Source organism: Sus scrofa, chromosome 10, assembly GCF_054392235.1.
Source record: "Sus scrofa isolate SSC_HxYL_T2T_F1_AM1 chromosome 10, Sscrofa_HxYL_maternal_Yorkshire_Landrace_v2.0, whole genome shotgun sequence".
In the NCBI taxonomy this organism is placed as follows: domain Eukaryota; kingdom Metazoa; phylum Chordata; class Mammalia; order Artiodactyla; family Suidae; genus Sus; species Sus scrofa.
In genome coordinates this window covers 65,133,897-65,160,156 of record NC_139392.1, presented here as the reverse complement: position 1 = coordinate 65,160,156, position 26,260 = coordinate 65,133,897, and the positions used below count along the sequence as shown (strand labels likewise).

General features: G+C 42.5%; 2 protein-coding genes across 8 annotated transcripts in view; one reads left to right on the top strand and one right to left on the bottom strand.

The window, feature by feature from the left end:
• MOB3B (MOB kinase activator 3B) overlaps positions 1 to 26,260 on the bottom strand; it is a 333,368-nt gene that overhangs the window by 305,247 nt on the left and 1,861 nt on the right. The gene's annotated exons all lie outside the window — the stretch shown is intronic.
• On the top strand, positions 21,131 to 21,757 carry IFNK (interferon kappa). Its single transcript, NM_001164857.1, is given in 1 exon segment — positions 21,131 to 21,757. A coding segment is annotated over 1 exon segment (627 nt).

Sequence of the window (26,260 nt, the reverse complement as noted above, 5' to 3'; positions counted from 1 at the left end):
CGGCCTAGGCATATCTACAAAAATAAGTGCATCACTAAGCGCAAAACTTTTAATCAAAACATTTATTCTTTCATCTTGAAGTTCCCTTTTCTAATAAATAATTAAGGGAGTTGCCATTGTGGCTCAGCGGTAACAAATCTGACTAGCATCCGTGAGGACACAGGTTTGATCCCTAGCCTTGCTCAGTGGGTTAAGGATCTGGCGTTGCTGCGGCTGTGGAGTAGGCCGGCAGCTGCAGCTCCGATTCAACCCCTAGCCCGGGAACTTCTATATGCTGCAGGTGTGGCCCTAAAAAGCAATTAATTAATTAATTAATAAGGTATATTAAAGTACTGACCCATACCGAAAACTATGAGAGATAAAGGCACTGGATACGCCTAATAAATGCCAAGAAGAAATCACATGGCATTTCAGATGAGCAAGCTGAAAACTATGCTGAATTTAAATTAAACAGACCACCAGGATAGTTCTTTGTAGGCAGAGAAACAACGCTAATGTAGATCTTAAAACCATATAGTAAACCACCTGGTCTAAATATATGAGGAAACAAAATGGGGCTGATCAAGGAGGTTTCTCAAGGTCAACTCCTTAGAACAGAACCAGGGTCTCCCAAAACTACCTGGTCCACCACTCCAAGAAAAGCAAATAACTCCAGTTCCAATTGCTCTGTAGTGCATGCCTCTCTGTCACATGCAGAAAGTCAGGTCTGGGCTTCGTAAGAATGAGTGCTGTGATCTATTAGTGATGTCTGCCATGGCATCATGACAAGGATGGTGGTGATATGCCTCTCATCTGCATCCCTCTGGTACACCAGGCACATAATTTAAGTCTACATAGTCAAAACTGTCAAGTGACTGACACAGATGCTTTTAGTTGTCTTCATGTTCATTATTTACATAAAGAATATGTTTGCTCATCTGCCAAAAAATACACACCTGGGAATTTGGGGTTAATAGATGCAAACTATTGCCTCTGGAATGGATAAGCAATGAGATCCTGCTGTATAGCACTGGGAACCATATCTAGTCAGTTATGATGGAACATGATGGAGAGTAACATGAGAAAAAGAATGTATATATGTATGTGTGACTGGCTTACTTTGCTGTACAGTAGAAAACTGACAGAACACCGTAAACCAGCTATAATGGAAAAAATAAAAATCATTTAAAAATACATATAAATATACACACACATTAGGAGATACTGAGTTTTGTAGTTCTAATGCCAAACCTTAGAATCAGCATATATTTCCTACAGGCAGGCAGTCAGGAAGGAAGGAAGGAAGGGAGGGAGGATATATTTCAAGTTCCCCAAATATAAAGAAACATCAAATAAAATTATGAGCCCAATAAATTTATGTAACACCTTTCAGTGACAATATGCTTTACTAATACCTTTATTTTCCCTTCAAGGAGATTTTAACACATCTTCTGAAAAAATAAAACAAAAACAAAAACAAACATGACAATCTTAAGTGACTTACTTGATGACAGCAAGAAATTTATGTGGCAAGAGAAAAAGAGAAGGGGGAAGAAATAAAAAAAAGAAGGGCAAAAGATATCTGACAATATAAAAGATACAGGTTTTTCATACTTCTGCTTAAAACCAAATAAAACACTGGGCTTATGATGCAATCATTGTTGCCGTCTATGTTGCCTAATAGAAGAGTAAATTCATAAACCTGCACAGATATAATGTTCCAATGGAATCTGAGTATTAGATTTACATATTTTCTAACATTATCTTCTTTTTATGGCCTTTTTAGGCCAATGTTTCACCAAGTATATTCCCCTAAACACTGGTTCCTCAGGATATTAATAAGGGTGATTTTTTTAAAATGTAGTCAAATAAGTTAGTTACATCATCGGTTAAACAAGTTTAACAGGTGTCCTGCTGGAAGATTTGAGAGGCTTTTTATAAGGTAATGAACACTGTGAGTCGACAGTGAACATACAAAATTTTCTAAATTTCTTGAACTCAAAAATATTCTTTCATGGAACTTCTTGCAAAATTAGTGTTTCATGGAACCAACTTTGGGGAAACTGATCTGCGAACTTTTTGCACCTGAAGATGCTGTGTTGAAATTACTCTAGCCCCTCCAGCCCCAACTGCAGGATGCTTTAGGTCCAGCACACAGCCTGTCTCTGCATCAGGACCCCCAAGATGACTTGAACTAGAAGCCAAGTTGACCTGGCATAGCTCCCGGATGCTCCTCCATCTGTGGCAGTGCAGAGACCTTGCAGGGTCCCACCCCCCCCAACCCCTCCAACCCCCCCCCAGCCCAGTGCTTTTTCCTCCTTCTGCCACAGAAGCCAGAAATGAATTCCCACCACACCCTGCAATCATATCTGCCTGGCCCCCTCTGTCCAGTCAAGCTGCAGGGACTCCATAAACAGCTTCCAGCATCTATACTGACCACATGGAGAGGGAAAGGGTCTTGCCCACCACCAGCAGGAAAGGGGACCTGAGTGCATTCAACTTATTTCGTCAGAAATCAAGAGACTTTAAAAATCTTTTCTCAAAAAAGTCTTTGAGAGGGTATGGCTATGATGTTCTTAGGTGACACATTTTCTTCTCTACTTAAAAAAATAAAGAAAAACATGGTATACTCCAGATCCTTATTTTCACTTAAATACAGTTTAACAGAAAATCAGGCAGACCTTAGTTTTGTGTGGCCTCTGCCAGTTATATGACTTTCGGCAGCTTTGGTTCCTCAAAACTGTAAAATGGGATCTCATAGGGTTCTATTGGTATTAAAGTGAAATAATGCAAAATATAAAAATTAAAATTAAAAAAGGAGTTCCCGTCGTGGCTCAGGGGTTAACAGAATCCAACTAGGAACCATGAGGTTGCGGGTTCAATCCCTGGGTTGAGGATCTGGTGTTTCTGTGAGCTGTGGTGTAGGTGCAGCACAGATCTGGCATTGCTGTGGCTCTGGCATAAGCTGGCGGCTACAGCTCCAATTCAACCCCTAGCCTGGGAGCCCCATGTGCTGCGGGTGCAGCCCCAGAAAAGACAAAAAAAAAAAAAGTGAAATAACGCAGGCAAACTTGGCAATACCATGCTTAAGTCACGCTTAATGCCCAGTACAATATTAGCTGTGGATAGTACCGATGCACTGTCTTCTCCTTGTAGGTCTCCGTGGGAAATAACTTCCACGGTTCTGATTTTTTAGAGAAGTCAAATGACAGTACTTTTTTGCTAGAATAGATTTCTCATAAGGAGGACATGCATTTGTTTAAGACAAAAATTAGTCATTTCTCTTCTTCTTTGTATAGCCCTTGGGAGAAAAACGAAAATCTTTTATTTCAACAGTACCTCTTCTTCTACCTTTCAGAAAATAAATAAATAACCTCACTAGAAAGCTGTCTGTGGCTGACAATGCCAATTCTCTTCAAGTGAATTTTTAAAAAATTCTTATTGGGAGTTCCCATCGTGGCTTAGTGGGTTAAGAACCCAACATTGAGTCCATGAGGATGCAAGTTCAATCCCTGGCCTCACTCAGTTGGTTAAGGATCCAGTGTTGCAGCAAGCTATGGTGTAGGTTGCAGATGTGGCCAAGATCCGGTGTTGCTATGGCTGTGGCATAGGCCTCAGCTGCAGCTCCAATATGACCACTAGCCCAGGAACTTCCATATGCTGCAGTTGCAGCTGTAAAAAGAAAAAAAAAATCTTTATTGGTTATCTACATTGTGTCCCATTATACCAGCCCAATCCCTAAGCAAACTCATACCAGTGCCAACACATTCTGATTGCTAGACTTCCTCCAAATGCATCAGGAGCAGGGCAGAGATGGGCTAGCTGTTCATCAAAGTAGTCCCTCTTCTTCCTGGGCACTTGGCTGGACTGAATTTCCTGGCACCCCTTGCCCTTAGCTGTGACTATGTGACTAAGTTCCTGCCAATGAGATGTAACCAGAAATGATGTGTGGCCTTCAAAGATTAACCCATATAATGCTTCTATGCACATCCCTCCAGCTCTGACCATGGTGCCCCAGTTCAATGAAGATAAGCTCTGAAGCCTTGGAAGCCACATGGAAGTTGGCAGAGCCAAAGATGCAAAGTATCTGATCCCTGATCACTGCTTGGAAGAAAGCCAACCACAGCTCAAGTAGCTCCTTCCCAAACTTGACCTGAATGAGAGACACTTCTATCATCTTTGAGCCCTTCTGTGTTTGTGGATGTGTTTATTACAGTAGCTGGCCTCTGAGCATCAGGAAATCCTAGGATTTTTGTGGAAATTATGAAATAGTGACACATTATGTAAAATAACGCATCTAATCATTGTGTGCCAAATCAGAGAGTAGCTCATAAGATAACTAAATAGGGAGCAGGTTTTCAGGGTGACCTGAGAGGCTGTCTTGCAGGCTTAACTCCTAATTTTGCCCCAAATAAAACTTAACTCTCCAATAAAAAAACCTATATAATCTAGAACTAAGACAACATTGTAGCCCCTAGCTTCTACTCTAGGTAAATCATCAGAGATGTCAAAAATTTAAGAAAAATGTTGTTGAAAACCTTGAAACATGAAATAGTCATTTCATTTAAAATTGTCTCTGTGTCATGAGAAAAGCCTGCCATTGCTTAACTTTAGCAAAAAGAACATCTTAACCCAGCCTCTCAAATACCTGTTTCAGTGAGTATACTTTGTGTCAGAGCAATTAGTAAAGACTGACATTTTCTTTTTTCTTTCTTTTTTCTTTTTTTTTTTTTTTTTTTGCTTTTTAGGGCCACACCCACAGCATATGAGGGTTCCCAGGCTAATCAGAGCTACAGCTGCCAGTCTATGCCAAAGCCACAGCAAATGGGACCTGAGCCACATCTGTGACCTACACCACAGCTTGTGGTAACACCAGATCCCTAACCCACTGAGAGAGGCCAGGGATCGAACCCACATCCTCATGGATACTAGTCAGATTCGTTTCCACTGCGCCACAATGGGAACTCCCAGACTGACATTTCTGACAGTTAGACACTTTTGAGGATTTTTTTTTTTTTTAATGGCTGCAACCACAGCACGTGGAAGTTCCCAGGCTGAGGATGAACCTGCACCTCCACAGAGACCTGAGCTGCTGCAGTTGGGTTCTTAACTCACCGTCCCACAGCAGAAACTCCTCTGACACTTAAAAAAAAATCAAATTGGAGAGATTGGGGAGTTGTTAGCTGTAGGCTTTTATCTGCATTTAGCAACTGACAGATTAGAATCTCTTTCTTAACTTGAGAATTTTATGATTGCATTGACTATATTCCATTATAATTTGGCCACAGACAGTAATCCATGGTTTAAACTGTTCATGAAGCACACTATTTTATTTTAAAATGTTAAAATGTACAGGCATATGCATTTGTTCTCTGTTATCAGGGGACAGTCTTAGAAACTTAAGCCTCAAGCTAAACCTGGGAAATTCAAGCTTCAATCCCAACCCAAGCTAAATAAGTAAGTAAATTATTTATTTTGTTGTGAGAAGTAAAAGGGACCTACCCCAGTTTGAAGCCATCCAGTTAAAGATGTAATGCCAAATGAGATTACTTACTGGTTATCAAAATACTATCTGTGAATTCAGTAAGGACCTTATAATCAAATGGATTATCAATGGCATTTCTGGAAAACTGCCTTTGGTGATCACAGATGTTAACCTGGACCCAAATGCATCATAAGCAACCTACTAAAAACATCTCTCAAATCATCTTATTCTCTCCATCTCCACTGCTTCCACCTGGAAGAACCTGGCCTGCGGAAATATCCACTCTCCAGCTGGGCTCCCTGCTTCCATTCTTGCCCCTTCTCTGAACTGTTTCCTCCAAGGAGTCCCCAGAGTGATTTCTTTAAAATGCAAGTCACATCACACCACTCTCTGGTTTAAAATTTGTTCATGTCTCTTCCCTAGTCTTGGAATACAATTGGAACTCCATCATGGCCTGCCCGCCTGACCCAATCCCAACGTATGCTAGGACCAATCTCCCCCTTCCCTTTTCCTTTGTGTTTTCACGTTCCTTGAAGAGCTCAAGCTCTTCTTCTTCATCAGAGCTTTTGAACGCAATGTCCTCACTCCCTGAAATGCTCTCCTTCCAGCTCTTTACACAGCTCAATTTTTTTCATCCTTCAAGTCTCAATTCAGTCATCATTTCCCCAATTACCCTCTTGCCCTGTTCATTTCCGTAATAACACGTATAACACTCTGAAATTTTATTTTTTTTCTTTTTATGGCCACACCCACGGAATATGGAAGTTCCCAGGCTAAGGGCAGAATCCGAGCTGCAGCTGCCGCCCTAAGCCTCAGAACGCCGGATCCTAGGTGCATCTGTGACCTACGCTGCAGCTTGCAGCAACAAAGACTCCTTAACCCACTGAGCGAGGCCGGCATCCTCATGGAGACAACATTGGGTCCTTAACTTGCTGAGCTACAGCAGGAACTCCATGAAATATTATTCTTTATTGTCTGAAAATCCGGACGCTCTAAAATGACATGAACTTCTTTACCTCTTTTTCATTTTTACTCTCTTTTTTCAGGTATCATACCCTCAGAGATGAATGAATGAATGGATGGTTAAAGAAATGAATGGATAGGTGGATAAAACCATAGGCAACAGATTCTTTGTCCCATGGACCATCCATGCATGAGAAACTAGGTTATCACATTTGCCAGTGAGTATTACTGCACTCTTCCTGGGGGATGGCTATAGGGCAGTGCCACCTTCTCTTAAATGCATCTCTCCTAGAAATATAAAGAGGCCATCCACATCTGAGTTCTATTCTTAAATTTAAAAAAAAAATGCTTGAGTTGAAATGCCCTAGTGGCTCAGCAGGATAAGGACCTAGCATTACCACTGCTATGGCTTGGGTCACTGTTGTGGCTTGGGTTCAATCCCTGGGCCAGGAACTTCTGTATGTTATGGGCACAGCCAAAAAAAAAGAAAAAGAAAATACTTGAGTCTGCAAAATTAATAGTCCCAAGAGGTTGTTTTAATATTTAATTATCTGAATTAGAAACACAAGGCTATCCTTGCTTTGAATTTTAAGCTAGCCAACTTATGAAAAAGCTCTTTCAAGAGAGAAAAAAGTTCCCTTGGAGTTCCTGTCATGGCTCAGCGGAAACAAATCTGACTAGCATTCATGAGGATGCAGGTTTGATCCCTGGCCTTGCTCAGTGGGTTAAGGATCTGGCATTGCTGTGAGCTGTGGTGTAGGTCACAGACATGGCTTGGATCTGGCATTGCTGTGGCTGTGGTGTAGGCTGGCAGCTAAAGCTACGATTAGACCCCTAGCCTGAGAACCTCCATATGCCACAGATGCAGCCCTTACCAAAAAAAAAAAAAAAAAAAAAGTCCCCTCAATAGAGAGTAAAACCCACATCCTGCTTGCTTGGATTGCCATATTTCAGACTATTGCCCTTAGAGGAACACAGCAAATCAAGCCTACGACTATGTGGAAACCTAGCACATACTCGACTTTTATTGATGGCACTGGGTCAATCCTAGAAAATAGCTCGTTTTCCCAGTTCTGACTTAATGGAGAAGAGTCGTGCCTACAAACGGTTTTCTCCAAAGTTCCTCTGTATTTATCATAAGAAATGCAGCATTGGATCTGGGCAGGGACCCTGGAAAGGCCTGGGCAGTCTCTCCACACTGAATGCCCTGAGCATGCCAACACGTCTGACTACACTTTTCCCCACTGTGGGCCATGACGAAGAGACACTATCCCAACCCAGAACTGAGGAACTCCTTTCTGCGGCTGGACATGCGAGAACTCAACAAGCCCCTGCAGAAAGCCTGCCAAGGAACTGCACCATGGCCATGTGACATCTGCCTACGCAGAGCAAGGGTCCAAGATGCAGTCACGCATGCGGGGGTGATGGTGGTAATGGTTACTTCTGTAAGGAAATTGCTGGGGTCTTTGCCCAGGAAATCACAGAGCACTCTCTTCTAGAAGGTCCCCTGGAGAAACTCCCCCAGACTAAGGACCAAGAAAACCCTTGGTTCTACTGCAGATTTAACTTTGTTGCTAGTTTTCTTTTGGATACTGTGATTACTTTAACAGGTCATAATTCCGCTTTGCTTCTAGAAAGCCCAGGAACAGACTTGCAACCCCCTGCCATAATGATACTGGACCCTATGACAGGGACTCTTGTGTTCAAGCCATTCCCCCAACTTTATTTTGTGCTTTTGTTCTCATTTCCCTCAACGCTGATTTCTTCAACCATCTTTTATTCTCTTGTATTATATATATACATATATATATAGACTCTTTCAAATCCTTTTGGGAATGCAATGGCTATACACACGCACGTTGGATTTTACACCAGACCTTTTACAACCCTAGATCTTGTAAAAATACAATGTGGCCTCAGACAGATCTGAGTTTGAATCGTAATTCTGTGGATTTCTTTTTCTTTTCTTTTCTTTTTTTTTTTTTTTAGGGCCACACCCACAGCATATGGACGTTCCCAGGCTAGGGGTCGAATAGGAGCTGTAGCTGCTGGCCCACGCCACAGCCACAGCCACGCAGGATCTGAGCTGCGTCTGCGACCGACACCACAGCCCATGGCAATGCCAGATCCTTAACCCACCGAGTGAGGCCCGGGATCACACCTGAGTCCTCATGGATGCTAGTTTCCACTGAGCCAGGACAAGAACTCCGGATTTCTACATATGTGATCTTGGGCAAGTCATCTAATGCTTCCAAGCTTGCATTTCCTCCTCTTTAAATTAAGGATAATAACATCTAAGTTGTGTAGTGGCTATGAGAATTAAAGATCATTTATATAAAGAGCTGGTACTTAGTCACTGCTAAATAAACAGTATCCTTCATTATTATTAATAACTATGCAGGGAGTTCCCTTCATGTCTCAGCAGTAACGAAACTGATTCCTATCCATATAAATAGTATCCTACATTATTATTAATAACTATGCAGGGAGTTCCCTTCGTGACTCAGCAGTAATGAAACTGATTACTATCCATGAGGATGCAAGTTCGATCCCTGGCCTCACTCAGTGGGTTAAGGATCTGGCGTTGTCTGAAGCTGTGGCGTAGGTCACAGTCGAGGCTCAGATCCCGTGTTGCTGTGGCTGTGACGTAAGTGGGCAGCTGTAGCTCCGATTCAACCCCTACCTTGAAACTTCCATGTGCTGTGGGTGCCCTAAAAATCAAAACAAACAAAAACTATGCAGACTGTCACCAAAGAATATCTAAAGGCAAGGTCTGGAAGACACAGGGATGTACAAAAACATGAAGAACATCATGGGACCAGGGAGGCAGAGACAGGAATGAAGCATCTACAAGCCGCAGAACACCAAGGATTTCCAGCAATAACCAGAAGCTAGAGGAGGCAAGGACAGATTCTTCCCGAGATGGTTGGAGGGAACACAGACTCTAAAACCATAACGATAGAAATTCCTGTTATTTTTAGTCATGTTGCTCATGGAAACATAGGACAACAGTCCTAGGAAATGACTATATCCCCCTGCTCCTGTAGCCTTGAATGGCAAAAGTGAAATAACCAACCCAACTTTCAATCCAGTTGGTATCTGCCAAGAACTCACCTGGCATGTTTCATGAGAGGCTTATGCTAAAGGAGCACAAAGGAGGGGAATGGAGGGGAGGTTTTGATTTTAAGCTTAGGTGAATTTATTCCCCTCTCTGAGCTTCCAGTAGCTATGCAATGGGGTGAGGTCTAGATTAACAATGCCCTAGAATTTAGTTGGGAAAGGCTGTCTTAGGCTGTGTTGAAAGGATTATGAGCAGTTATCTAGGCAAAGAGGCAGACAGAGTCAAAATACTCCATTCTCGGAGTTCCCGTCATGGCTCGGTGGTTAACGAATCCGACTAGGAACCATGAGGTTGCGGGTTCGATCTCTGGCTTTGCTCAGTGGTTTAAGGATCCAGCGTTGCCGTGAGCTGTGGTGTAGGTCGGAGATGTGGCTTGGATCCCGTGTTGCTGTGGCTCTGGTGTAGGCTGGCAGCTACAGATCCAATTCGATACCTAGCCTGGGAACCTCCATATGCTGCGGGAGCGGCCCAAGAGATGGCAAAAAAATAAAAAAGAAAAGAAAAGACAAAATACTCCATTCTCATTCTCCTCATGCCACTTTGACCATCCTCCTCAGTCTCCTCTTCCACTGCCTACTCTTTAAGTGAAGAATGAAGGCGATTACTCAGGTTCTGACATTGGAGCACACTTTCTATCCTCTCTCTCCATGTTCTCTTTAGACAGACGGACCAACTGATTCTTACGTTTTTTGAATTTTTTATTATAGTTGATTTACAATGTTCTGTCAATTTCTCCTGTACAGCGACATGACCCAGTCATACATACATATATACTTTTTTTTCTCACATTATCCTCCATCATGTTCCATCACAAGTGACTAGAAATTGTTCCCTGTGCTACACAGCAGGATCTCATTGCTTATCCACACCAAATGTGATAGGTTGCATCTACTAGCTTTGGGGTTTAATTATCACTCACAGTTTCTACTGATATGTTCAAATATCTCCCTCCCACATGGATCATTCTCCAGCCCTCATCCAGACCCATATATCCTACCACCGAATGGATATCTCCACTTGGCTATCCCTCAGACAACTCAAAGCAAGCCATCTATAATAGAACTCACAGATGCTCCCCTAAGCGTCCTCCTTCTCCCGGATGATACCTCTTTGTCAGTGGCACCTTCACATACCCAGCTAAAAAACGGGGTTCCTCCGTGGTCTATTTCCTCTTTCTTACCCTCTCATTACAAATCAACCACCAAGACCTGCCCATCTTACCTCCTAGTTAATTCCCTTCTTCTCCAGACCAACTATCACTGTCTTAATTCAAACTCCCATCAGCTCTTGCCTTTCAAGACTCAGCTCAGATATCACTGCTTCCAGGAAGCTCTGCAAGGATAGGGACTGTGCATATCTTTCCTACTCTTGTATTCTCAAAATTTGGCATGGTATTTACACGCTAAGCAACACATGATGATGATGACGACGACGACAACTACGAGGACACCAATGACAAGGATGACTATGATAACTACCAGTATTGACCACTTCCTATGTACCAGGCACTGGTATTAGCAATTTTCAACTAGCAATTTAGAAAATTATCAATTTACCCCAATTACCCTTTGGGGTTGGGACTCTTATTATCCCTATTTACAGATAAAGTGCACAAAGTTTAAGGGACTCGCTCAACGTTACACAGTTCTACCAAAAGGAAGAGTTATTGAACACATCTGTAATTCAATGTAAATTAAAGTGTACTCCTAAGATGAAATAGTGAAACACGTACCTAATTGTTCAATACGTATTTATTGAGCACATGCTATGTGCTAAGCAATGGAAATGTGATGGAAAAAAAAAAAGAACGAAATGAATCCATAAATAAATTAATATTAGACATGGGAGAAATCTCTCAGGAAACCCATTTCAGGTTTCTCTAGGGCAACCACTTTAGTTCTGAACTGACCTAAGAATCTGAGAAACCTAACAGTCCTTATTTGTAGAATTCTCAATATCTCTGTAGAAATAGTAGGAGTGTCTGACAGCTCGTGCTTTCTTCCTTTCCTTATGCCTACCTCACAGAGTGGAAAAGCCCTTGTGATGTACCAGAAAGAGCTTGAGTTATGGCATCCTTGGCTGGCCTCAAAGCAGAGCTAGACTGCAGAATCCACTTTCTTTTGGCTGCAGGCACGCTGCTCCTCTCAGTGGAGGCAGAGCAAAGGGAGTTTTCCACTTATGCGTGAAAGACCCACATGGATGGCCTTGAGGTCAGAGGACTCAGGTCCCAGCCTGACTTTGCCCCCAGGTGGTTCTGTGACTTTGGGCAAGTCACTTCTCTAACCATAATAGTCTTACCTTAATAGTCTTGTCCTTCTAAGACTACCTTCTGTGATTTAGAGTCTGCACTTCCCAGGCTACTTAGGGGCCGGGGTCTTGTCAACAAGAAAAGAACCTCCTCCCCACTCTCCATGACTCTAGTAGATTATTCCAGACATCATCCTCAAAGCCAGGTATTGCTCAGACACAAAGAAAAAACAAGCCTAAAATTTGGGGCATGGGAATCTTCTGTCAGCTGAACAAAATCCCACTTACATGTCTCCATAACGCCTTTTTTTGTTCTTCATAAATGTCAGGAAACCTCATGACCACATGCAAACCGACAGTAATTAAAAGAAGACACCGGGAGTTCCTGTTATGGCTCAGTGGTATTAGAATCCGACTAGGAACCATGAGGTCGCAGGTTCGGTCCCTGGCCTTGCTCAGTGGGTTAAGGATCCGACATTGCGTGAGCTGTGGTGTAGGTCGCAGATGTGGCTCGGATCCCACATGGCTGTGGCTGTGGCGAAGGCAAGTGGCTACAGCTCCAATTCAACCCCTAGCCTGGGAATCTCCATATACCACGGGAGCGGCCCTAGAAAAGGCAAAAAGACAAAAAGACAAAAAAAAAAAAAAAAGATGACACTGCCCTCATCTCTACCATGGCAATTCCTTTTAAAATATTTATCCAAGACAAGAGGACAACTCTGTCCATCACTCACTTTCCTCTTGCTCTTTTTCCAGACTACAGGCCTACTGGGCAATGATCTGGGAAGAAATCCATATCTACTCAGTAGGCAAAGGGGAAGGGTCTTCTGGAAGGCAACCTCTCTCATCTGAAATGCTCACCCCCATCTCAGAAGCAAAAGCCCCACTGGGATTCAAACAGACCAAGAGAAACAACAGTGGAACAAGGATTCAGGTGGAAGCTGTTCTGGTAATCCCCACACTGAAGGTAGGTTTTCCTAACGGTGCATATTTATTTACTTAAATACTCACTCCGCCGTGTATGTCACATTTCTTTTTATCAGGGATCATTTTCTTTTTCTTTTTTTTTTTTTTTCATCTTTTGTCTTTTCAGAGTCGCATCTGCGGCATATGGAGGTTCCCAGGCTAGGGGTCTCATCAGAGCTGTTGCTGCCGGCCTACACCAGAGCCACAGCAATGCCAGAGCCAAGCCACGTCTGCCACCTATACCACAGTTCATGGCAATGCTGGATCCTTAACCCACTGAGCAAGGCCAGGGATCAAAAATGCAACCTCAAGACTCCTAGTCGGATTCGTTTCCACTGCGCCACGACAGGAACTCCAGGGATCATTTTCTAAAAGCTCAAATTCTTTCTGTGTAGGAAGGTCCTATGTGCATCATCTGAAGCTGGGCTCTAAAGAGAACCAGGGATAAGTCTGTCCAAAGAGCCTCCCTCAGGCTGATAGGATAGAATGACGTTCCTGGGTGCACCTACGACAAAGAGGTGGCCACATTCAGGGCAGGGGAGAGGGAACGGATGATCCTGGAACCTCTCAGCAGTGTTGTCAGCACAGGTTAACACCTGAACTTGAGAAGCATTAAAAAAAAACCACTTGGCAGTCTTTGAGTCAACAAACATTTGATGTCTTTATCTAAGAGGTGCCAAGCATGCAAAACTGGGTAAGACACACAGCTCTGTCTGGAGGGGAGGGGAAGGGAAGATGTATGAGTCAACCAAACCACACAGAACTATGCGACACCACCAGAGTAGATGTGTGACAGAGCTCATGACCTCACCAGCCTGGGGGAATCCCAAAGACAAAGCGATGGGAGTAGGCGGGGGACACTGGACCAATGCCTGAGCTGCCATTCTGTGAACGTCTCAAGTCTTCCCAGCACCTGGCTTTGCCTTCCCCATGTCCCTACACCGTAAGAACTAAACCACCAAATCACTTTCTTGTCATGGAGACATGGCTTCATTGTCTTCTTTCGGTCATCCCACAAATTATTTCGTACCTACTATGTGCAGGGTGTTGTGAAAAGCACCTAGGGAGTTCCCGTTGCAGCTCAGTGGGTTACAGATCTGACCAGTGAGGGTCAATCCCTGGCCTCACTCAGTGGGTTAAGGATCAGGTGTTGCTGTGAGCTGTGTAGGTCACAGATGTGGCTTGGATCCTGTGTCACTGTGGCTGTGGTGTAGGCTGGCAACTGCAGCTCTGCTTCGACCCCTAACCTGGGAACTTCCATACACCACAGGTGCAGACCTAAAAAGCAAAAAAAAAAAAAAAAAAAAAAAGAAGAAGAAGACAAAGAAAAGCACCAGGATCTATTTGATCAAGATCTGGTGAGCCGTTGATCCTGGGCTTCGTATTCTCAAAGGGTTTATAATGTAGATTTTTAAAATTATATCCAAATGATATCATACATATAGTCAAAGGGATACATGTCCAGACTTAAACTTCAAAGCCTACCACAATTTTTATAACCCTGTTTCGGCAACTTCTAAAAATACGTACAAGTCCTCCTACTCCCACACCACATATTATCCATGGAAGTGGTCCAGGTGTCTCTCCATCTCTGTGGGTCCCGAGGGCATTCAAGAATGAGCAGCTAGAACTACCACATGACTCAGCAATCCCACTCTGGACAAAGGTACAATTCATAAAGATACATGCACCCCTATGTTCATAGCAGCACTATTCACAATAGCCAAGAAACGGAAACAACCCAAATGTCCAAGGACAGATGTCCAAGAAGATATGGTACATATACACAATGGAATGCTACTCATCCATAAAAAAAGAATGAAATAATGCCATTTGCAACAACATGGATGCAATACTAAGTGAAGTAAGTCAGAAAGAGAAAGACAAACACTATATGATATCACTTATGTGTGGAATCTAATATATGGCACAAACAAGCCTATTTCCAGAACAGAAACAGACTCACAGACATAGAGAACAGACTTGTGGCTGCCAAGAGGGAAGGTGCGAGACTCAGATGGACAGGGAATTTGGGGTTAGTAGATGCAAACTATTACGTTTAAAATGGATAAAGAATGAAGTCCTGCTGTATAGCACAGGGAACTATATCCAATCTCTAGTGATAGAACATGATGGAAGATAACAGGAGAAAAAGAATATATAGCTCTATCTATCTATCTATACCACACATATGCATATATGACTGGCTCACTTTGCTGTACAGCAGAAATTGACACAACAGTGTAAATCAACAATACTTTTATTTAAAAAAAATTTTTTTAAAGAATGAGGGAGTTCTCTTTGTGGCTCAGTGGTTAATGAATCCGACTAGGAACCTTGAGGTTGCAGGTTCGATCCCTGGCCTCGCTCAGTGGGTTAAGGAGCAGGCATTGCTATGAGTTGTGGTGTAGGTCGAAGACATGGCTCAGATCCTGTGTTGTTGTGGCTGTGGTGTAGGCTGGCAGCTACAGCTCCGATTGGACCCCTAGCCTAGGAACCTCCATATGCCGTGGGTATGACCCTAGAAAAGGCAAAAAAAAAAAAAGAAAAAAAGAAAGGAAGGAAGGAAGGAAGCAAGAAAGCAAGCAAGCAAGCAAGCAAGCAAGCAGTGAATAAGTCAGCTGTTGCACATGCACTCACGGAAGTTAGTGTTTAGTGGGGAGACAGATACAAATATGGACATACCAAACTGATAACTGTAGTTACCACAGGGGAGAAGAGAGGCAGGACGCAAGGCAGAGATGGCAAGCTAAGCTTTCACTTTACAAGTGTTGAAGTTTTTACAATATGGACATATCCGCATATATACTTGTGTAGTCATTATAAATTTCTACATCAGATACATCATTAAGAAAAAAACAACCAAGGGCGTTCCCGTGGTGGCTCAGCGGTTAACGAATCTGACTGGTATCCACGAGGACACAGATTCAATCCCCGGCCTTGCTCAGTGGGTTAAGGATCCGGCGTTGCCATGGGCTGTGTGTAGGCCCCAGATGCGGCTTGGATCCTGCGTTGCTGTGGCTGTGGTGTGGGCCAGTGGCTACAGCTCCAATTCGACCCCTAGCCTGGGAACCTCCATATGCCATGAGTGCAGCCCTAAAAAGAAAAAAAAGAAAAGAAAAGAAAAGAAAAGAAAAGAACAACCAAGAAAGGGACAGAAGAACTAGGGGAGAGGCAGACCCCAAAGTGGGAGGTAGTGGGAATGAGTGAAACCCCACGTGGTTGCAGCTTCAGGGCTGGTCTGGGCTAAAGGAGCTGCACACAGCTTTTTGGCGACCAATGTCTGCAGGCCACGTGGGAGAAACTGCCAGGCCTGGACACAAGGCTTCCACCTCTGAACCCCTACCGGGCTGCATCGCCTTCTGAGCCCACAAAGGGAATGATGTACTTTTGTGGACTGAGTAACCTGGATGATCAACATATTACTCTCACCCGGGGTTCCAAACTTGCCTTTTCTCAGAGAGTAATAAATCCTGCCATACGATGCCAAATGCCCATGAGCTGAGTCACGGCTATCTTGTCTAGACTGAAATGCCTCATCTCCATTTTGTCAAACAAAGTATGTCTTGCCCATTACTGTTACCTTTGGGTTGCACGTGGACTTCACATAGTTCCACTGACAAGAGGGCAGCCCTTGCTACTCAGCTTCCCCGCCCCACTCTCCAAGGAAAGCCTGACCACATAGCAACGGCCTCAAGAAATAAGACCGGATATCAGGGAACACTGCTGGCCGTGTGAACATGGAGCCCACAGTGACAGTCTGGGCAGCTGCGACAGACAAATTCTAGAATAAAAACATTTCCTCACACGGCCATTCTTTTCAACTGATTATATTTTCAGATAGAGTCCCATGATATAGCTTTTACCGAACAGAGGCGTGATCAGCACTGTGCATCCAAGCATGCTTCTTCTTCTTCTTTTTTTTTTTTTTTTTTTTTTCCGTCTTTTTAGGGCCGCACTCATGGCATATGGAGATTCCCAAGCTACAGGTCTAACCAGAGCTACAGCTGTCAGCCACAGCCACAGCCACTTGGGATCCGAGCGGCGTCTGTGACCTACACCACAGCTCAGGGCAACGCCAGATCCTTCACCCACTGACCAAGGCCAGGGATTGAACCCGTGTCCTCATAGATCTTGGTCAGATTTGTTTCCGCTAAACCACAACGGGAACTCCAATAATGTTTTTTAGTACAAGTACATCCCAAACACTGCACAGGTCTTCTGTATTTGTATTTGCTCAACCAGGCAACTCTAATGGTGGCAGAGGGGACAAGAGGCACGCCGGTCATGTTCCGTTTTTTGTCATGAATACTGTCAACATCATCATCAGTTAACATCTATAGCACGTTAGGAATGAGGTACACGCTATAGGGAAGCCCTTAGGGATCCCCTGAAACATGCAGAACATGCCTGTTTCTCAGTCGCGGACTCCTTGAGATCATGGACCATACTTATCCCTCCCTCCTCAAGACCCAGGCACTGACTGACATGAGATAGACGCTGAGAACACAAGGAATCAATAAGGATACCATACCCGATGACAAGAAAGGGGATAAAATGACAAAACTGTCCGTAGTGGAAAATTCAAGCACCTTCAAGAGGTTGACCACAGCCAACTCTCCAGCCACCTCCAGCCCCGTGGGCAGAACCTCCTAGCATAGAAGTTCAACTGAACAACCTCTTAGCTTGATTAGTGTGAATGGACCATCTCAAATAAGTAAGATGTATGGTGAGCACTATGGGTGGGAGAGAATACAAAATTACGAGATTGGAGTTCCCACTGTGGTGCAATGGAATCAGTGGCATCTCTGCAGCGCCAGGATGCAGGTTCTATCCCTAGCCTAGCACAGCGGATTAAAGGATCTAGGGTGCAGCTGTGGCCTAGATCTGATCCTTGGCCTGGGAACTTTGGCAGAGCAGCCAAAAAAAAAAAATTGGAGATCAATGATTATATAATTATTTACTTTAAAAAGTCCAAATCGAGGACAAAGCATTATAAAAGCCCAAAGGAGGAACAAGCAACTCTGACTGGGATAATGTAAGAACCTGTATGTATAAGAAGTTCTGAGAGGTAGGTAAGAGGGTCTGGCCCTCAAAAGCAATTTGCATTTTATAAACTCTATGTGTGTGAGTATAAATAATAATAAATATATCTATATACATTTTAAGGAAAAGTTGTAACAAACTACATTAAATTCCCATATACTCTACATTATTCACATCAACTGAATTAGAACTGAATGTCAAGGGAAATTCACATCTCCTTTTTTTTTCTTTTCTTTTCTTTTTCTTTTTCTTTTTTTTTTTTTTTTTTTTTTTTTTTTTTTTTTGCATTTTAGGGCCGTAGCTGCAGCATATGGAAGTTCCCAGGCTAGAGGTCAGATCAGAGGTGCAGCTGCCAGCCTACACCATGGCCACAGTCATGCAGGATCTGATCAGTATCTGTGACCTACACCACAGCTTACAGCAACACCAGATCCTTAACCCTCTGAACAAGGTCAGGAATTGAACTCGCATCCTCCCTCATGGATTCTAGTAGGGTTCACTACCGCTGAGCCACTATAGGAACTCCCACATCTCCTTTTAAAGAATCCTAGAATGGAAATGTTTATAAAGTAGTAGTGATCCTATTGTAGGTGTATAATATCTCTTCTTTTTAAATATATTTTGTTTGAAAACGAGTTTACCTTATTAAATGAGAAATACTTGCTGCCTACAGAAAACTTCAAAAATTTAGGTAGAGTTCCTTTGTAGTGCAGTGGGTCAAGGATCCGGCGTTTTCACTGCAGCGGCTCAGGTCACTGCTGTGGCAGGGGTTCAATCCTGAACCCAGGAGCTTCCACATGTCACCAGTGAGTGAGGCCACCCCCCCCAAAAAAAAAAAACTAGGTAAATTAAAATACAAAAATAATCACCCATTATTTTCCTAGTCAGAGGTAATGACTCAATATTTGTAGAATTTACGCTTCTAGATTTTTTGGTACATATATGTATATGTTTATATTTAATAAATATGATATCAGACTACTGTGAAATCTTATTTTGAAGCTACAAAGTGTATCTATCCAAGTAATGAAATATATGTCCACAGGATAATTTTTTAAATTGAAATATAGTTGATTTACAATGTTGTGTTAATTTCTGCTATATAGCAAAGTGAATCAGTTATACACACACACACACACACACACACACACACACACACACACATATTCTTTTTTAAAATCTTTTTTCCATTGTGGTTTATCTTAGGACATTGAATATAGTCCTCTGTGCTAGACAGTAGGACCCTGTTGTTCATCCCTTTCTACAGCATAATTTTTAATGCTTGCACAGACTAATTTTTCTACTGATGGTTTATTTAACCGAGTACCTACTGCTGAACATTTAAACTGTTTTCAGTGTTTGGCAGTAATGAACTTCCTGAGAGCTAAGTCTTTAAAGACATCCATTGTTATTTCCTGGGGATAAATTCCTAAAGGGAGAATTGCTGAGTCAAAGATTATATACATTTTTAAGGCTTTTGATACATCTTGCTCTCCATGAAGGTTGTGTCAATCTATAATCTTATATATAAAAGGAACCATTTTCCTAAATACTTTTCTAAGTTAGCCATCCCACAAAATATCTCCGTGAAATCAGAATTTATCCAGAAAGAGGATATAGAGTAATATATGTATGAAGTTTTCATAGGAAACCGGTCCAAAAAGCCAGGATTTTAAGAAGTCTCAGTTGACTCTAATTAGCCTTTGGTATAGACAACTGATTTAGACAAGAACATTGTTAGCCAAATTTCCAGCCGAAGTCTGCCATATTTGTGAAGCTGTGATTGCTTACCATACTAAAATGACTTTATTGAAAATTAATACATTTCTTTTTTTAAGGTGATCATTAGGCTAGCCCTGCTTAATGATATCCCATTTCACGTTCCTGGAGAAAGGAATCCATTCTCTTCTATCATAACCGGAAGAATGCTGTTTGGTCAAACGAGTCAAAACCATAAATGATGAACAGCCATCACTATCACAGTAATATTGGTCCAGGTGTGAGTTACCTTTGGCTAAAATGGGTGATCACCTGCTAACTCCTCAGTGGAAAAACAAGCAAGAACAAACAAAAATCTTGACAGCGCACAGAACTTCTAAGCAAGAAGGAAAGATAGCTAAGCATACGTTTTAAAATACAGTCTAAACCATATCTAAAAGTTTAAAAAGGAGTTCCCATCGTGCCTCAGCGGAAACAAATCTGACTAGTTTCCATGAGGACAAGGGTTTGATCCCTGGCCTCACGCAGTGGATTAAGGATTCAGTGTTGCCGTGAGCTCTGATGTAGGTTGCAGACATGGCTCAGATCTGGCATTGCTGTGGCTGTGGTGTAGGCCAGTGGCTACAGCTCCGATTGGACTCCTAGCCTGGGAACCTCCATATACCGTGGGTGTGGCCCTAAAAAGACAAAAAAAAAAAAGTTTTAAAAAAATGCATGATGCTGTAAGAGAGATGTGAATGAAGCAGAAAAATATTCCCCAATATACAATTCCCTGGAGGACTTCTAATAAAGAAATCACAGGCATATAAGATGCTAGGTGAGGATGGTAAGCTGTTTTGGGTTTTACTAAAGGAAAGAATAGTTGGAGAACTTTGACATTTTCTGATGGCAACAGAAAACTATACTGGCCTGGTCTTCTACGTGATAAGTGCCATGCTCAATGACCAACTCTGTTTTTCATCTTTTTTGAGGCCCCCGAAAAAAATCAAATAAAAACAGAAAATATCCAAATATAGACGCTTAATTGAACAAACCTGGGAAAACAAAAACAACACCACCAAAAAAAAAAACTAAACTATGTTATGTCCTAGTGGCCTTGCAATCAAATAATCATAGTCATTTGATCACCGTCTATGATTAACTCAATGAGAAGATTTTTAGTGATAGGGCCAGGTACCAAAAAAAAAAATTTCTTGGAGGACTGCTCTTCCTTATGTAAGAGTGTTGGGTGAGTGAGCAAATGTATAGAGTCACAGCTTTCAATTCTTTCCAATTCAGCCTGCATCAGTCTTCTTCTGATGATCCTATAGTGCCAGGATGGCTCATTTGGGCATCTAAGATAACACAACGGTAATGCTTTGCTCACTTTTCTCAAAAGACAGCGTTTCCAAGTTAGCGTAGTCACCCAAAGTCAAAAAAAGCCTCAGAGGCAAAGGAAAGGGGCCGAAACTCTGAGAACCGTAAAAATGACGAATGAGAAGACTCCTCCCCACTGAAGGCACTCAGGTGTATAAAAGGCACACGAAGGAACACTTAAGACCTAAAACATCACTGTCAACCTCGGGTCGCGTGGATTTTTTTAGCTGGGGGCGGGGTGTGTGAAAATGAGGGCCAAGCCCGACGTGATTCGAAAGTGTTTGTGGCCGGCGTGCCTCATGGGTCTGTTTGTCACGGGCATTGTCTCTCAGGACTGTAACCTGTTGAACGCTCACCTGAGGAGAGTCTCCTGGCAAAATCTGAGACTTCTGAGCAGAATGAGCCATTCGTTTCCCATAGAGTGTCTAACAGAAAGCAAAGCTTTTAAGTTGCCCCAAGAGATCCTATCACACACGCAGCCTCTGAAAAGGGACATCCAGGAAGCCTTCTATGAAATGTCCATTCGGGCTTTCAACATCTTCACCCAGGACACCTTCAAAGCCACTTGGGAAGAGAAACTCCTCAGACAAGTCCAGATGGGACTTGACCAGCAGTTGCAGGTCCTGGAACAATGCTTGCAGGAGGAAGAGGAAGAAAATGAAGACATAAAAGAGATGGACGAGGTTGAGAGGAAACCCTCGGGAGCGACGGTCCCCCCCTCGCACAGCCTTGAACTGAGGCGGTATTTCAACAGGATAGACAAGTTTCTCAAAGATAAGGAACACAGTCATTGTGCCTGGGAGATCGTCCGGGTGGAAATCAGAAGATGTTTCTACTTCTTTCAGAAATTTACAGCACTTCTCAGGAGGAAATAAGGTATATGCTTAGAATTAAAATTCCATTTCTCTCCAAAATCTCCTTTCCCATCTCTTTCTCCTCCATCATCTTTTTCAGGATCATGGTGCTGTCCTAGAACGTCCCCTTGGCTGGACTGGTGCTGGTGTGCGTGTGTAATGTTCGCTCTTGCTGAGGTGTGGCCTTGCCACACCAGCTGCATTCACCTCTCTGAAGAAGGGTGAGGCCAACCACCCCCTGGTGAGGGTTTTAAAGGAGGACTCTCGCTCCGTCTTCTACCCTCTGTTCCTCTTTCCTTCTGGGCTTGTGTACTTGCTTTGCTCCATCACCTTTGAACTCTACCAAACCGACTGCTAGAAGATTTGGATTAGAGAATATTGCAAAATGTAACACCTCCATGACTTATCCTCAGTGACTTAATTGCCAAGGTTGTTTATTCTAGGAAAGTTCAGCATATGAAGAGCTTATACAAGCTCCTACAGAGTTAAAACCCTCCTTGTTTCTGTACACACACACACACACACAAGATTGAAATTTCTGGCCCATTTGCTTCTCACCTTGGTTTGTTTGAAATGATACAAAGTGTGTAGATTGGTATTTTATTATTTTAAGAGAGTGAAGATTCATGGTGATATTGGATGGGTGAAATAGATGACCATTAAGCTCTCATTCAACCTTTGAGCTAGGATTTTAATGCAGAGAGCACTGGTTCATTCCTAGTACATATTATGAGATTTCTACATCTAAAAGCATGGAAAAGCCACAGAAAAATACAGTATTTGCCTTTCATTGTTTTTCGTTTTGTGCCTAAAGTGAAATGCATACAGTCAGACTATGGAAGAATTTCACCCTGGATTTTCTCAATAAAGAAGGCCACTTTCTGTTCATTAAGTAAACTAGTCATCTAAATAATATAAGACACTTTGGAGTTCCCTTGTGGCTCAGTAGGTTAGGGATCTGGCATTGCCACTGCAGTGGCTCCATCATTGCTGTGGTGCAGGTTTGATCACTGACCCAGCAACTTCCACATGCCATAAGTGGGACCAAAAAAAAAGAAAAAAAGTGACACTTTAATATACTTAAAAAAAATTTTTTTATGGCCCCACTCTTGGAAGTTCCTGGGCCAGGGACTGAATCTGAGCCACAGCTGAGATCTACAACCTGCAATTCGGAATACTTTTAACCCTCTGCACCAGGCCAGAGATCAAACCCTCCCCTCCACTGCAGTCAGATTCTTAACTCACTGAGCCATGGAGGTAACTCCTATACTTTATCTTTTTGTCTTTTTGTGTGTGTGCATATATCTTTTCAGGGCCGAACCCGCAGCATATGGAGGTTCCCAGGCTAGGGGTCGAATCGGAGCTGTAGCCACCAGCCTATGCCACAGCCACAGAAACACCAGATCCAAGTCACATCTGCAACCTACACCACAGCTCACAGCAACACCGGATCCTTAACCCACTGAGCAAGGCCTGGGATCAAACCCGAATCCTCATAGATACTAGTTGGGCTCATTAACATGGAGCCACAACATGAACTTCCTGCTTAAATGTTCTTATGTGGTCCTTCATTGGTATTAATTCATCTTCAAGCTGAAATAAACTTTCTCCTCCTTTGTCCTCTACCCCATTTCAGAATCATCTACCTTCAAGCAAGAATTAACAGAGAGGGAACCCTCCTGCACTGTTGGTGGGAATGTAAACTGGTACAGCCACTATGGAGAACAGTTTGGAGATACCTTAGAAATCTATACATAAAACTTCCATATGACCCCGCAATCCCACTCTTGGGCATCTATCCGGACAAAACTCTACTTAAAAGAGACACGTGCACCCGCATGTTCATTGCAGCACTATTCACAATAGCCAGGACATGGAAACAACCCAAATGTCCATCGACAGATGATTGGATTCGGAAGAGGTGGTATATATACACAATGGAATACTACTCAGCCATAAAAAAGAATGACATAATGCCATTTGCAGCAACATGGATGGAACTAGAGAATCTCATCCTGAGTGAAATGAGCCAGAAAGACAAAGACAAATACCATATGATAGCACTTATAACTGGAATCTAATATCCAGCACAAATGAACATCTCCTCAGAAAAGAAAATCATGGACTTGGAGAAGAGACTTGTGGCTGCCTGATGGGAGGGGGAGGGAGTGGGAGGGATCGGGAGCTTGGGCTTATCAGACACAACTTAGAATAGATTCACAAGGAGATCCTGCTGAATAGCATTGAGAACTTTGTCTAGATACTCATGTTGCAACAGAAGAAAGGGTGGGGGAAAAATATAATTGTAATGTATACATGTAAGGATAACCTGACCCCCTTGCTGTACAGTGGGAAAATTAAAAAAAAAATATTAAAAAATAAATAAATAAATAAAAGTACCAAATTAGAAGTGTTGAGGTAAATAAAACAGATTTATAAAAGAGGAAAAAAAAAAGAATTAACAGAGAGATTGTGGCTACCCAAATGCACGTTAGAGATGAAATGGACCCAGTTCAGCTCCTGGTTCAGCTTTTGGAAGACCTCTCCTGCTGCTGCGTTAACAGCATGCTTTCAAACTGTTTCGATTCAATATTCATCCAAGCACAGGGCTCAAATGGTATAGCCAACAGAGAAAGTCTTATGATAAAACTGAGGCAAATTCAGTCCAAAAGTTAGAAAAAAATGTTTTAAAAGAACAAGAACTAGTTGTGGATCATGGTCTACTGGTTATCAGTGGAAGGATCAGACAATAAAATGAGTTAGTATAATCCATTTAGTAGAAATAACTCATTAATAGTTCTAAATTTTAAAAAAACGTTTCAAGCTATAAAGGAGCTGGGGCAGGCAAGCTACTCAGCAGAAAGTAAACACTTGATATTTTCCACAAATTTCTCTAACAATGTCTTTACGTGGTTTCCCTAATAATTCTACTGGGACCACGTCAGCTTCTTTAGTCATTTGTGGTTGTCATCTTGCCAAAACGTTTGCAATGCAAGAAGGAAGAGAATTGGCACTTCAAAATCAATAAAGTTTGTCTGATTGTACCGGGAGGGGCAGAAGTCATAACAGGATGCTTTTATTAAGCGCACCACTAGTCAGAAAAAAGGAGAACACTCACTGAAAAATAGGGAAGAACACAGCATCATCACACAAATACGAACAGACAATATGTAAAATGTTTAATCTCATTTGTGATTAAAGAAATTCAAAAGAAGAAAATAAGATACTCCCCTCCCACCAGTGTGGCAGAGATTAAAAAAAAAAAAAGAATTGATAATATAGAATAGCAGTGGGGTGTAGGGTAGAGGGGAAAAAAAATCCTCTTGTGTATTAATGAGAGAGGCTAAACGGGCACATGTTTCTTTCTTTCTTTTTTTGCTTTTTAGGGCCTCACCCGTGGCATATGGAGGTTCCCAGCTGGGGGTCGAATCGGAGCAGCTGCCAGCCACAGCTAAAGCAACTCGGGATCTGAGCTGTGTCTGAGACCTACACCACAGCTCACGGCAACGCTGGATCCCCAACCCACTGAGCAGGGTCAGGGATGGAACCCATAACTTCATGGTTCCCTAGTCAGATTCATTTCTGCTGCCCCACGATGGGAACTCCCACACACGTTTACTGTGGGACAATATGGCAATTTTAAATATCCTAAAAAAAGCGCATTAACTCTTTAGATATTAGCTATCCTATCTCCAGAAATTTATTCTAAGGAAATAACTGGATAAGGTTCTTCAGTAAAGTCTTGTTTATCATATCATATCCATTCACTTTTAATTTTCACCTCTGTATTTTCTATTTTTTCCACAGCGATGGGGAAGTTTTGTTTTTTTTTTTAATTCTAAAATAAAGAAACTGTACAAGCTTATCTTTCACTACCATTATCCTGTTTTCCTTACTGGGGCAGACTGGGCGAGACATTGTCCTTTTACCTTTTATTTGGGCCCTGCCCACAAGTTCCTGGGCCAAGGATCAAACCTGTGCCACAGTAGCAATCAGAGCCTCTGCTCTGGCACAGTGGGCTAAGGACAACACCAGATCCTTAGCCCACTGTGCCGCAGGGGAACTCCCCTTCCACTTTGTTAATGATGCCTTTGGATACTTCTTAACCACCTAGGTCCTTCTTGCTCTTCTCCTGCTGCTAAACTTCAAAGGAATCCTTCCTTGGGGATCATTTTCACAATGAAATGTTTGTAAAGTAGCTTCTGGTGCTTCAAAAATCTTGCTTTTTTTCTTCTGTTGGTCCTACTGGAAAGATTCAGAAATTACTGGAGAAAGCGCTCTATGTGACCACAATCCTGCACAGTATAGATTCCAACAGGTGTGCAGACACAATCTCCCTCACAGGCTAAGCGACTCTCTGGACACAATCTGGGAACCCTGCCTTCTCAGAATGGCTACTCTGCTTTTGCCCAAGGTTGCTTTTTTTTTTTTCTCCCCCGAGGTATACCTGGTTTATAATATTATATTAGTTTCAGGCATAAGCCCTAGTTCTTTAATTATTCACAGTTACAAAGAATAAGCACC